The 14,752-nt window shown below is 38.9% G+C and overlaps 1 protein-coding gene across 3 annotated transcripts in view; it reads right to left on the bottom strand.

Moving 5' to 3' along the window:
* Nucleotides 1–1,617: 1,617 nt before the first annotated feature.
* LOC117414150 (fibulin-2) overlaps nt 1,618–14,752 on the bottom strand; it is a 53,702-nt gene continuing 40,567 nt past the window's right edge. For 2 of the 3 annotated variants that reach the window (XM_059000001.1, XM_059000002.1), the window contains exons 9-18: nt 13,126–13,266; nt 10,557–10,691; nt 8,702–8,839; nt 6,932–7,075; nt 6,525–6,653; nt 6,278–6,403; nt 5,447–5,563; nt 4,601–4,729; nt 3,651–3,774; nt 1,618–3,379 (exon numbers count right to left, since the gene is read on the bottom strand). In XM_059000001.1, coding sequence (XP_058855984.1) covers nt 3,022–3,379; nt 3,651–3,774; nt 4,601–4,729; nt 5,447–5,563; nt 6,278–6,403; nt 6,525–6,653; nt 6,932–7,075; nt 8,702–8,839; nt 10,557–10,691; nt 13,126–13,266 — 1,541 coding nt within the window. In that variant the 3' untranslated portion in view covers nt 1,618–3,021. The remainder of the gene's footprint in view (nt 3,380–3,650; nt 3,775–4,600; nt 4,730–5,446; nt 5,564–6,277; nt 6,404–6,524; nt 6,654–6,931; nt 7,076–8,701; nt 8,840–10,556; nt 10,692–13,125; nt 13,267–14,752) is intronic. The other variant, XM_059000003.1, reaches the window with a different exon arrangement.

Genomic DNA, 14,752 nt, shown 5'->3' with positions numbered 1-14,752 from the left:
GTTCGATTAGAAATAATTATATAGTAATCTGGAAAAAAAAAAATCTTGCAAAGTGATTACACCAAAATGATCCAGTCATTTTATCAAACTGGTTGTTCTTAGGGTATCAACAGATTTTGGTCGTTGCTTATTTCAGTTTGCAGCAGCCAATGACTGGAATAAGTTTCAACAAAAGTTCAAATTAGAACGATTCATATCTGAGGTTGCTTTTAGCCGCAGGGTCTACTCCTTGCCGACTGACGTTTCATGATTGATTATGTGTTTTGTTACTCCTCATTTATTGTGTTTTGTGGTGGCGTGGGCCTCTTGCCTGGTTGTCATTGTAAATGAGAGTTTGTTCTCAATTGACTCATCTGGACAAGTAAATGTTTTGAGTGACTGATTGTTATCCCTGGTGCCCATCTAAGACCTTATCAGCCTAAGCTGGAAGCAATGCTCCTACACATAACAAGTACAGATTTCGGTTAAAAAAAAAAATTACTTTGTGGAAGAATTACTTCCAGTGGAAGAATGCAGCACCTAAAATGTACTAAAAAAAAACAGCCAAATCCTTATCTTCTTAGACATATCATTAGAGTAACAACCCAGTTTGACAAATGAGCTCTCATTAAATAAGGTAAAGGCGGCTATTATCACTTAACTAAGAGATTGTCTGGCCCTGATCTGGGATCACTTCCACACTGCTCACAAAGAGAGCAGAGCTGAACACTTCCTGGTTTTCTTCATGATATTGTAACACAACAGGCGTACAACAGTGAGATAGAAGACGGGATCAATATTTGGCCCAGCTTTAAGGTTTGGCATAGCTACACAAGGTGTCCTCACATGCAAGCTGTGGACAGAGCTGATGATGCAGATAGTGCTGTCACTTGCTCAGCGGTTGACCTTGGATGTTGACAGAATTGGGGGATTGGATATCTGTAAAACAATGTTAATGAAATGTACTCCCAAGAGGAGGACTGACCAGATCATAATGATTATGGACTTAAAGCACTTCAGTATTGCAATGCAGCATGACAGGTAAATAGTAGACCATGGAAAAGAGGATGGTATAGGGAACTGGCATCATGGAAGGGGCACTGTCATTGCATCACTTACAGAGCAAGCAAAGAACCTTCCAACCTGTGTTGAAGGATCCATGGAGCCGACACAGTATATGAGTTGCAATTCCTGTGTATTCGCTGTTTTTATCTGTGGGTACTACCACCCAAAGAAGGCTGACCATTGTAGATGCAAACTGTAGTGCTACATACACCAGTGACAACCACATCACACTCTTTCACATGGTCAGCAACTGTTGCAGTTTTACTTTTTCATGTATCTCATGACTGCTGTGAAATTCAGTTAGGGTAATGTTTATCTGAACACTGTGACTCATGATGGATGTATTCTCAAAGTTTCTCTCTCAACTCAAAGAAATGCAATTTGTCATTTGTCAAGCGCAATTTGTCATTTTATCACCTAGCAAGATTGGTAATGACATTTGAATCAAAAGGATGGATAAGCATGTTTCACCCTACCCTCCCTAACTGCATTTCGCTTATGCATACACCACTGCATTTAATTAAAAAACAATAAATAAAACAGAAGTGGAAATAAAGAGAAGTCTTCATTATCTTTTTTCTTAATTTATTTTTAAAAGAGAATGCATATTACATATCAAAAGGTTTGACTTCATATTAAAATTCATTTACTTTCCAACTGATTGAGCAGAAAATACAGTAATTAAGAGCTGTGTCCCCCCTCCCCCAAGGCTGAAGAAGATGTATTTAGATGTAAGAAGAAACAGAGTGTATCATCAATAGAACTATGCATGCTTTATAAAATTGGCAACATACAAAATGGCATTGCTTATTAAATTGAGGATGCAATTCACCTAAAAATGCATTTTCATTTCAACCAACATTAAGTACTTAAGTATTTTATATTGTTTTACAGCAAATGGAGTTTAATATGTTTGGACAACTAATGGGCTTTAATAAAAACAACAACAACATTTGGAATTATTCAGCAATGAACATAGTTTTCAGACATTTTTTAGAAACTGCAATTTTCTAACTGTTAGACAAGCTTACAAAACATAATAAAAAAATGGTTTAAATTTTAAAAGTTGCTAAAAACTTTGCACATTACAGCTAAATCTTCAAATAAAATGTAGAGTGCCTAAGAAGAGAGTTTGCAATCTCAAAATTTGTATGTATGTAAACGGTTATATACATTATACATGATCAAATGTTACCTTTTCTTTTACACAGCGGAATAAGATCACATGGCAGTTATCAAGCTGAAACAGTCAGTGTAAAACCTTTGCTATTTTCTAGATCTGGAAGGGAAACAACGTCATGTGAACTCAATGATAGCGTACAATTTCCTATAACACAGCAAATCCCTCTCTCCTCTGTCTTGTATCAGAAAGACGTCCTTTAGTTTCATGCTGTGTTTTCATTTTCTGTCACATTAGTTCTACCTTGTGCATGCCTAATCTGTAAAGATTGCCTAAAATGATAAGAATTACTTATTTTTTTCAGTCCTTGGTTTATAGCTTTAAGAAATATTATACAGCCATTGTGTTACTATATGTTACTATATCCATTGTGTAAACCTAATACTGATGGTCAATATTACCACATACTGCAAATAGGACAGCTTAGTTATTAAAAAAGAGAAGTGAAAGACGTGTGATGTGAGCCACTGAATGACATATTATTTCTGTCTTTCGAAACTTTTTTTAGGGACATAAGCATGAATGGCAATGAAGCCATTACAATGCTCTGCAACAATCGTGTCCCACACAATTTGTTTTTCAACTGCACAGTATGTCATCAGCACCACCCAGATGTCTACTAAGTTATAGAAATTCAGCATGGCTTTAACATTAAGGTCCTTGATATATTAGATATTATTTAAAAAAAAAGGAATAGCATACAGTAAATGCAACTTCCACAGTAGCACATGTCTAAAATCTTAAAGTTAACAGCTTCATAGCTGAGCACCATATGAAATATGCCTGTCAGAAACAGCTTAGGGAGCATGAGCTGTTATGAACACGTAAATCTTAGCGAGGAAAGTGGTGAAAGTTCCTTGGCGCCAGAGTTTCATTTCAACGTCTATCAAGAAGTCCTTCGGTTGCCGGACCTGCCGCTGCAGGTACACGGCGCCCGTGTAAGGGTTCAGCTTCCGGGTGCTGAAGAAGTTCTCTGCATTCCCGCTCGTGATACTGATAACGATGCTGTCCCCGGCATAAGCAGGCGAGGGCCCAATGCGGAATATCTGGGCTGGGACCACAATGTTGGTTTGGAAGCTCAGCTGATAGTAGGTGATTCTCAAGGGGCTGCTCTGACACTCCACGTAGTTTAAGCAGCTGACGCGTTCACAGCGCCTGCGGGATACAAACCAAGACACTGAGTAAATGAAACAAGGAGTACAAACCTGGTCTTAATCTTCCACAGGAATTGGTGACCTCTTAGTTAAGATTTACATTAAAATCCCCTATCCTACGGATCTTGCTCCCTATTCAGAAAACGTTGGTCAAACACTAACTTATGAGTTTTATCTGACTATAGTTTAAAAAACGTCTCTATAGACAACCGCATAATGAGAAGTAAGCATGTACCTACTGTATTAAAGATGCCATTATTTTCCATACTTACATGTCAGACACTCTTTTGTAGTTCTGTGGGCAGCTGAATGACAAACACCTGAACCCACCCTGGATATTATAACAGGTCTCAGCTGTTGAGCAATTATGAGCTCCAACAGCACACTCATCAATATCTGCAACCACAACAACACCAACAACAAAAAAACCTTTAGACTATGTGAAAAAGTAATGTTCAGACATTTCAAACAGTTTCAATATGCCTATTTTATATTATTATGTAAAGCTATAGTCTAATCTAATGCATGACAATCTTACATAACCACATGAAAAAAGCTGCCTCATGCTTTCTATTGCCAGAAGTCAATAGTCGCCCTCTCACAGCAACTCCAAATTGCAGTGTTTGTAATCACGCATTTCATCTTAGAGTCGAGATGCACTGTTCTGTACAGCTCGCAGAGTTCAACAGAAATTCAAATTAACCCTACGGGATCAAAAGGAGGTTCTTTAGTTCTCTCTTTCCCTCTCTCTCTCGCTCAATCTATCTCTCTCTCTTTCCAATGTGGTTTCCCAATAGGTTAATTAGGTATACTTAAACTATAAAATGGGAGCCAGATAAAAACCCTGGCACAGCACTCTAACCGTCAGAAGTGCTGAAAATAAATTGAGAATCCTGCATCAGAGAATCGCACCGTAAGCAGTTATAGCACTTCTGGGCACATGTTCCAGTTTCTTGTGGCTAATAATTGTAGCTACTGGTCTTTTGCCAACTCCAAAAACTTGGATTTTGGGAAAATGTGCCAACTTTTATTGTTGTAGTTTGCAGGTGTGTTCTGGTGCCCTGTACTTGTTACAGTCCATTTTTAACTTGACATCAGACCATCCAATTCCTGTTCTGATTTTAAGAGGCCGCTGTCAAAAGGGCGCCATGGACGTGCACGTGAGGACAGCCTTCCTATGGACTGTTAGACACATTTAAGGTAAGCAGCTGTCTTCTCTTACCTCGACAGGTTCTTCCATTGGGTGACATGGTATATCCGTGCTCAGGGCATGCACACTGGTAGCTGCCTGGCACATTCACACACTGGAAAGCGCACAGATTGCCAATGCTCTGAGAGCACTCGTCAATATCTGCAGCCAAAAAAATGACACGTCAATTCATTCTACATTTACATTCGGCCACAGGAGCCAATTAATGCATTTATTTTTCATTTCCTACAATGTGCTGAGTTAGATACAAAACACTATAGTGTATACCATATAACCCCTATAGAGGGAACCAAAGTAAGACATCTGGAGCATTGAAAACTTTGCAACAGGAAAGATGCCTCTTACCCGCCTCCAGGGAACCATCAATGGCAGAGTTTACCTTTTTTACCACTGACAAGGAAAATCAATTCCTTATGACAAGAGATGATTCTATTGATTCAATACTGCACACATGGAAATGTTGTGTCCAACTACTGATCAGTGTGGGCTATCCAGCTCTGTTTCCCTGTAACTCGTGTTAAGAAAACGCAGTAATGTATATGAACATTTAAAACCGTATACAGTAACATTATGTTCTGTATTGCTAGGATTGTGTGACAGTATCAGGGTGATTAGAAAGGAAGTTTCCCACATCAACGCACCATTTCTCACAAACTTACTTACGTTCTAATCACTCTGTACATGACACTGTTTAAAATGACCTTGTTTGCTTTGTCCCAGACTCCGAATTGCAGTAGGGAATGAGTAATACTACTCTGATCAACAAAGAAAAAGAAACAACACAATCAACCTGTGATTTGAGCGCATTAGATGCATATGAATAAATGCATGCAGATTAACTTTAGAGACGTGCATTACCTTCACAAGAACGTCCGTCCTCTTTAAGATAGAAGCCTTGTCTGCAATAGCACTGGTAGGAGCCATAGATATTGGCACACTCCTGACTGCAGGGGTTGTTGTCACATTCATTTACATCTAAATTAGAACAAACACACACATTTCTATTGTATGCAATAGTGCAGTATGTATAGTCATGCCGCTTTAAGATGTTTTGACACTTGAGTATATTCATCATTCTTGAATGTATAATATGGCAGACAGGAACACGTCATTCACAAGGTGTGCAGGCAGACAACACTTGTCACTAAGTGACAACCACAGAGGCATTATTTCAGAGAAAATGATATAGATTTGCCTGTGTAAAGAACAGTATCTCAATTCTGTACTCCATTAAAAGCAACACACTGACAATGTATCACATCTTCTGTGTAAAAGACAAAAGCAAGTAAACTTTTTCTTTAGAACAAAAAACACAAGTCACGCAAATGCGGGACTTTACTGTGATCAGTTTTAGGTGATGCTGGTCCTTGGCAGTAAGTCACCCTTTCTGTGTTGCTACTGAAGGACTGGTTTACTGCGTCAATCCAGTAGGAATGCATTTAATTATCTGCCTCAACAATTTAATCTTCCTCGGTAGAATATGTACTGCAAACGTGCCCATGACGTGGTGTCAATTGCCTGTGAGTGTTTTTGTTATTATGAGATGTGCAGCAGGTTATCTGAATTGGGTAAATCCAGTGCTGCATCAAATCCACAGAGATGTCCTCATTGTCCATCATGGGCTTCTGTAATGCTTTTCTAGCAGGTGTTCATGGTTTGATGATCATGTTCTGTGAAACAAAGAGGTACCTTCACAGTTCTTGCCATCGAACGCTAATGCAAAGCCCGAAGTGCACGAGCACCGATAGGACCCGGGATTGTTCTCACAGGTTTGGGCACATAGCCGTCCTGGGTAGCGCCAGCATTCATTTATATCTGTCGGCAAAAGAGGAAGTAAGACAGGTAAAAAGAGTGCCTTTGACCCTGACATACCCCCCTCCCCTATAGCAGATCATTACAAAATGACAACTGACGACTCAAAAATGTTGCTGCTTACCAACACACGTCCTGCTGAACATGTCGTACTGGTAGCCTGTCTTGCAGTCGCAGCGGTAAGTGCCAGGCAAGTTGTGGCAAATCTGCCCCTCTCCACAGCGGTGCACTCCAGCTTGGCATTCATCAACATCTGTATAAAAAAAACAAAGACATTATAAATCTCTTACAACATGTTTCCACGTACAGTACGCGCCCCAAAGCTGTTCATGTTTCAAATGATCTAAAAGCAAATCCTGTTACTGAAATACCCCAAACCTCGTTATCGAAAATTCTATCCAAGATAGACATATAGATACGCACCAGGGTGATATACAGAAAATGATTAGAGGGTACAGTTCTTAAATTATGCTTTTTAGCTTTATATTTGTAAACATGTATCTACTGTTCTTAGAGATACTGAATCCTTACCAATGCACCTGGTTCCATCGGGGCTGGCATGATAGCCTCTGCTACACATGACGATCTTCCTCTGACAGGTATAAGAGCCGACCGTGTTGATGCAATTGAATCCAGTAGAGCAGGGCTCTATTAGGCTGGTGCATTCATTGACGTCTATTCCAATACAAGAAGAACGTTGAAAATTGTGGCAGCTTATACAGGAAAATAATCCACACCAAAAACATACAGCGATGCTACCGCCAGCTGAGTCTCCAAATCTCAACCTACCCTGACACACCTTTGGCATTTGCATTTTCTAAAACACCTGTATGGTTTTAGATCAAGCCTAAGGGCTTTATTTTTGTCATTTACTCTCATGAAATTTCACTGTGTAAAACAGTACCTGGTCAGACAGACGTGTTTCTGTTTCTGCTTCTGTCAATGCAGGGGTTGTGATATGATGAGCTCAAATGCCTTCATCATTGTTTTTGAGTAAACACTTTCATAGAACATAAACTCTGCCTTTTTATTTTTATAAAGATGTTTTCCGTTTGGGAACTAAACGTGGTTTGTTCCAGTGAACGCTGTATAACTGTGAATAAGTTTAATTTCATTGGCCACAGAGATATGGGGACTTCTTTCAGAAACTGCCTTCTTGCAGAGTGCTCAAAAATAACAACTTAGTGTTCTTAGAATGCACAGCAGACACCAAATAGATCCGTCTTTTAAGGCATGACGTTAGCAAAGAAAAACAGCTGGAAAAATGACCCAAAGTGCTGGATTTAAAAGGGATTATGAACACCCAATCTAGTTTTAGATTCATTAGCTGTAATTATTCAATATCAGCACTGTGTGTGGCTGCTGGTCCTTCTAGTACAAGACCTGCTGTACACACAGAGCATTTTGAATACTGGGAGCAACTTCTCTTACTATGTGCCAGGGTACTAGCCTAGCCAATGTATCACTGCTCATGTGTGTTGAATAAAACATTTATCTAGACTTGCCGACTTTTCTTTCTGTGCATCTACGTTGAGGCATGTTGCTGCTCTTCAATTTTAGTTGCCAATGCTAAAATAATTCGATTTATCAACCAAAAAAAAAGAGCAAAGAAGGTTTCCAAAAAACAAATATTAGGTTTCAGAAGAACAAAATCTGCATATGCTGCAGCTATGTTAGTTTTCGTGTGATGTTGAATAACATATTCTGTGCTTGTAAGTTTGCTCCTGTGTGTGTATGTGATTAGAATGTATTATGTGCTGGAGCGTGTGTATTCTATGTTTCCCCTCGTGGGCTTCATTAAGAGAGAGAGAGATGAATGAAGGTGAAAGCTTTGTTTCGATTCTGTGCTGCTATTCAAATGTAAATGAAAGATACTGTAAGCCAGCCCTGTTCATGATGTTGAATATCCTGAAACTGCTCTTGAATTAGCAACAATCTACTGTGAGTACCAAACTGCATTTATTATATCAAAACAGACACAATAAAAATGTGCATTAACTTTAGGGGGGGTGGGGGCGGGGGGGCTATTAATTCTAAGCAATTAAATGTTAATGCTGTTTAATAAAAGTATACACGCCACAACTGTAACTTTGACAAGAAGATAGATTTGTACTTGCATACATCGCTCCTGTCTGCAATGATTGCAGCCCTGTGTTGTGAACTTGGCTCCCACAGATAACGTTCAGCCTCCTGAGCACAGGCTGTATAATCACTACCATACAGTTTATGACCTAGAGCAGAACAAGCCTTTTTAAATGAGCTAGAGCATTTGAGAAGAACCTGTAAACGGTTTAGTCTTACCAATGCAGTTTCCATTCAGGTCTTGTACAAATCCAGTGAGGCAGCCCTGTTTTGGATTACAGTAGAAGGAGCCCGCAGTGTTCTGACACTCCAAACCAGCATTGCAGTTATGACTTCCCCCTGCACACTCGTCTATATCTGCAAACAGGAGATTGCAATACCATTTTTTAACAAGGTAACAAAAGCTAGTAAGTACATTCTTGGTACAGTAGATTGGATTACATAGTACTAACAGGCACCACTTAAGGAAGTTACCTCAGGCTGCTGGAGGTAATAGACTAGCTAGTTATGGCTGAGGCAAAGTGACACGTTTCTTTGAATCTAGATGCAATAAACAATATCCCTGGTTCAATATGATTTTTTTGTTGGATATCAGACAGGGTTGTATCCAGAGCAATCTGCGATTGTAAAACAGTGTTTTAAAAAACAATTGTTTGAGTTGTTTTTATATCTTAATGTGTAACAACAGTGCTAACCATTTTTATCACAAATTGAAAAACAACGTTCCGAATGTCTTCAAAATAGACAGGCAAACATAAATCCAGTTGCTAGTAATATGAAACATGGAAACACACACGCGGATGCAGGATAAAATGCTTCTGCTTGAAGACTTATGAAAATGTATATTGCAAAACTACAACAATGCTGAAATTCCATTGGTTTGAACACTGATGGGAGAAATACTGTAAACCCAAGCTCTTCCATTCAAAGTGTGTGAATTACTGTAATTGTACCAGTAGATGGCACTATGGTTAAAGATCAGCTTCGTCGTAGACAATTTCCCGAAAGAAACACAAACAAAAATGACTTCATTAGATGCTGTAATTTTTTGTATTATAGAACTGACCCCTTTTCTATTACCACTGCTCCCTGTCCCTCCCAAATGGTTCTGGCATTTTCATTACATTAACACTCACTGTACCCTCAGTTTTCACCTGCGCTCAGACAGAAATTAGTGAGACTCAGGGAATGTAAATCCTTTACGGGGAACCTTGGTCTGGAATGAAGTGTTTTCAGTTCAATCCCCAGCTCCTCTATAGAAATATAGTTAAGAGAGCAAAGCCGGAATCTCTCTTTCCTTACAGGCTAATCTTGTGTATTCCCATGTCAACCATTTGTCTTAACAGGTGTCCCATGCTGTTCATAGGCGTAGGGCTGTATACACAGATCCCATAGATTTGTACTGATATCCTGATATCCTCTCCAGCAGGATCATCCAGCCCAGTGCGTTGTAACAATCAAATAAAGATTGGATAAACCTGGTATCATATGTTATACAAATCTAAAAGAAAACAAATAGGCACTAAATTAACTTCCCATTGGGGCATGTACTGTATGTTTTTTTGCTTTGATTTTAATAGGGAGGTTTCACTTGGAATTGTCCCTCCTGTGTTACAGTAATTGCATGACATGTTTATGATGCTATAAAATGGTATTATGAAACTGTTCAATTAAATGTTTGATTTAAAGCTATGGATTTAATTCATAAAAAACTCTACCACTTAATCTGTTTTAGATTTCAAGTATCTAGGAATGCCTTACAAAACAAAATAACCAGCACAGTTATTCATTAAAGACTCCATTCTCAAACTGTTTGTAGGTTACAGATTTGATTTACAAACAAAAACATGCACCAAACAATGGGAAACAAGAGACTATCACGACAGCCACAGGGTATAGAGGGTGCTGTATCCATCTAGAGGCCAATCCTCCACTGCAACCCAAACAACTACACTCCTGTTGTATACAATAATGGATTCCAAAATGTATTATTTAAACTTGTGGTTGACCTTCCCCGTTCTCTTCTCTTCCTGTGTGCCTAAGAGAACACGCAAATAAACAATCTATACTTTACCTTCACAGTTGTCATCCTTTAGCTGATACCCTGGGGGGCAGACGATTTCCTTCTCGCACGTAAAGGATCCAATGGTATTAATGCATCGCTCCCTAGCCTGGCAGTTGTGTGAGTCAGTAAGACACTCATTAACATCTGCAGGAAAGGACACAAGAAAAACCCATTTTGGATCGAATCTTAGGAGCGGGCCTTCATATTTTCCATTGGAGGGCCTCTGTAAGGTCCCTGGGAGGAATACATGACATGGTTGGAGTGAAATGCGGTAGTCGGCTGCCATGTTTACATGCGGTTGCTAAGCACATTGTGGGACAGCAGATGCGGTTTACAAACAAATAGGAGGAGCTGTTAGTCATTCAACAACTTGTGTGCGGTGTTTTCTCTGTTTTATGAGATACGTATTCAAGTGTAAGATTTATTGTCTCATGGCTAAGTGAAAATAACCACATAACCTCTGCCTGAATTACCTTTTCCTGCTTTGCCTTGACTCAATGCAGTTCATTCTTGCAAAATGTTTGGTGGTTTAAAAATGAATGTTAGTAGACACTCTGCCAAGCTCTCAGCACCAGAAAGCAGATCACCAAGGCTTATATTCAGTGAATGTACATTTAATAATATAAATATGACATGGATGTCAGACATACAGGTTACTGTTCATCACACTGTATCCACACAATGTACTCAGACTAGCTACAGCACAAACAGCAGATGTGGATGTTTTTCCTTGGCTGAGTCATTTTACCAATGAAAAAAAGATTTCTGAACAGCCTCCTGGAAATTGCATGTGGTGAATGGCATGAGAAGCAGGAAAAGACATGGATCATCAACACAAGACATAATATGAATTTTACCAGCTTTTGAGATAGCCAGTAGTATATTTACTCAAATGAATAAAGTGCCCCATCGAAGGAAGTGCCCCATCGACTTGAATTCCTTTATAGAGGCATTAGCCAGAGACACATGCAAGAGTTTGGGAACTCCATAGATCTACCTTTTATTAAATATTCAGTACATTCACTGAACACTGATATACTATAGGGGCATCTTCTTTAAAACAAGTGCTGAGAAGCACAGAACAACTAAGGATGGTTCTTTAAGAGAAAAGAACATTGAAATAGAAAGGATGAGAGTTCTGTGGATAACATACAGTTTGACATATCTTAATTCAACATGAAATGCTTTTATCAACTAGAGAATCATAGTGCAGTAAATGGTGAGTAAAGTGTAGAGGAACTGTAATGGGTGAAAGCAAAACTGCAGATAAATCCATTTATAAATCAAAAACTAAAGAGTGCATATAACTTGGTTTATATTTCTTGTAAACCAAACTCAATGCACATCAATTGCAGCAAATTTACAGCACTGGAAAGTGAATCCCATTGCAGGGTATGCTAATGCTATGGGAGCTCTCAGTCCAGGATATTCAGCAGCTTTGAGAAAAGGGTGTTACAGTGTGCAAATGAGGCTCAACCTTACAACCTTCAGCCTCTCATAAACCTCCCACAAACAACACAACTGAGTAATCAAGTTCCAATGCATATGAAGCAAGGTTACATTTTCAGCAAGGCACATCTTGTATATCTATCACAACCGGGACTGCTGTGTGATTCAGATTCTCATTGATTCCATGCCTAGGCGTATTTCTTAATGCTGTTTTTAAGTTCATTTGACACAATGCCGTTTGGCATAGGTTACTGCAGTATTCCTGTGTGACACACAGTGAGTCACCCAGAAGGGAAAGAACACTAGTTCATGGTTCGGGCACCACCTCCTGTACTGGCAAAATCAAAACACTTGGGGTTTGAGGCTTGCAGTTACCAAAATATTTTTCACGTGATTAGCCGATATTCCGATTCTAGAACAGGGACACTTCTCATCAACCGTATATTGAGCTATTTATTTCCTTGCATGTTTTTAATGGCAATTCAGGTGTAGATGGCATCTGAAACATACCCATCTTTTCTTTTGGTAAGAGCAGTAATATTGCAATCAAAGCTATGTGAGAATCAAACACTTGTGTAACACTGGGTACTTATCTAGCGCTGGCTAGCAATCTATCTGTACATTGCTAGCATTCTATCTTTACATGTGAGCCTGGGATTCAATTTAAAAGGCTGCTGTGTGCAATTGATTTGTTTTGTATTTGTATTTTTTTTTTAGCAAAAAGCAATGTTATGCAATGACAGAAATGAGATGAAGGCTGAGCAAGTTTATCTATTACTGTGACGTCACCGGTATCTCAAGATGTATTTAAAAAGACACATATGGATGTTCAGGGTATAAGACGGCAGAAAAATGCATCAGACACTGCAGTTTGCCAGACCTTGCCTACTGTATTATAAGCTTACAGTACAAAGCTAATGCAAAATAGAACACACATATTGTTAGCATCCAAGGAAAAAATACAGGTACACAAAGACTGATGAATTGCTTGTCTTATTTAGCGAACCGTTTCACAATTTGCATTTTCTTTCTTTTACTGGGAATGGGAACCGGCAATCTGAGGACTATCTGCAGACCGGGATGAGTTGAAACAATGCCACAGTTGACTGGTTGGTTTCTGTCATCTTACCAATGCATTGCTTATTCATGTCGTGTATAAAGCCCTCGTCACAGAGCTCTCTGATGCGGACACACTGGAAAGATCCATTGCTGTTCACACACAGCTCTCCTCGGAAACAATTATGAGTCCCGGAGCTGCACTCATTCACATCTATACAAATGAAGGTTAACCACAGTGAAAAAGTAAGCCAAGTCCAGCTGTTAAAAAGAACAAGGTGTGCTTTCAACATGACCATTTTCATGTGCATGGTGTTAAAATGGGTTCATAATATAAACTAGTGTATAATGCAATGGTACACCAAGTTATGTTGTATCGGTGTGTGTGTAGTAACATTAGATTTATCAAGTGTAACAAACAATTGGATTCAAACAGCATGGTCTGGTGTTATAGTGCTGACGAAGCTAAATGAAAGAAAAATCAGACACACAACAAAAAAAAACAACAAACAACTTTGTAAACAGTTAATGGAAATTACAATATTCCATAAAACGTTTTTGACAGTCGTTTTGCCATTTTCCTTTTTGTCTAACAACCTTTGAAACTACCACTAAAATACAAACCAAGACCAAAGTTATGTTTTTGAATTAGTGTCAAATGCTCGTCTTGGCTGAGACAATCTGATATACAATTTTCATGCACTGACTAGCCAGAATAGCTGATTCTGTCCATATGGCTAACTAATGAAATATTTAACTCCCTGTATAGATCAGACTGGTTCAAAACTGGCCACCTACATTTTACACACATGGTAACACTTAAAAAAAAAAGGATAATTCGTTACAGATCAACAAATAGGAAATAATGCATGAACTGATTCATGTGTCGAATAGTTTTGAAAACACCAGACTTGTCTCCACACAATACCACCAACAATAAGCTAACAATTGATAAACATTTCTCTGGTGTTCATTAAACAAACACCAAAGGTAACATCAATTACAATTAAATGGGTTTACTTTGTGCATTTCTCTTAACACTTTTGCGGAGAGCAGAATTCCTAACAAAACAGACCACCTCTGTTTGTGCATTTCTTTTTATTTATATGTAACCAATTACAGTAATGTCAGAATTACATTCCTTTCAATTAGCTCCTCATCATGGCGATCCCAGATGTATGTACTTATTGAACAGATTTTTATTTGACATTTAAAGGTTTGTATCTTTCTCAGCCACACTCGATTAGTGCTTGGCCTTGTTTTGCCTCACGAGAGGTACGTTCTGCCAAGGTATTTAAAGCCCAGATTTCAGAAATGTATTTGTGCCCCTAAACCATGGCATGGAAATGGCTTTAGAGCTTGGGGAAGGGGCCTTAAGCTTTCTGCATCAGCAAGACTCTTCATGCATATATTATGGTAATATACAAATGTAACAATGGATTAGTGCTGTCAGACAGCACACGAGGATCTATGTGACCAGCTCAGCCTACATATATGACTTTACACAGCACTCCAAAACTGAAATCCTTGGGGGAACAATGTACCATAGAATCACATGCCAAGATTCCTTCCTTAAGTCCCGACACAACCAAGACCCTGTTCTATGGTGACACTCAATAGTACAGTGTGTTCCACGGAAGCAGTGTACATGTGTTTTCAATTAGGTTGCAAATCGAGGGGTATTTTCAGGAAGTGCCCGT

The sequence above is a fragment of the Acipenser ruthenus genome, chromosome 25 (genome assembly GCF_902713425.1).
Source record: "Acipenser ruthenus chromosome 25, fAciRut3.2 maternal haplotype, whole genome shotgun sequence".
In the NCBI taxonomy this organism is placed as follows: domain Eukaryota; kingdom Metazoa; phylum Chordata; class Actinopteri; order Acipenseriformes; family Acipenseridae; genus Acipenser; species Acipenser ruthenus.
The sequence above is the reverse complement of the archived record's forward strand: the minus strand, read 5'-3'. Positions and strand labels throughout refer to the sequence as shown.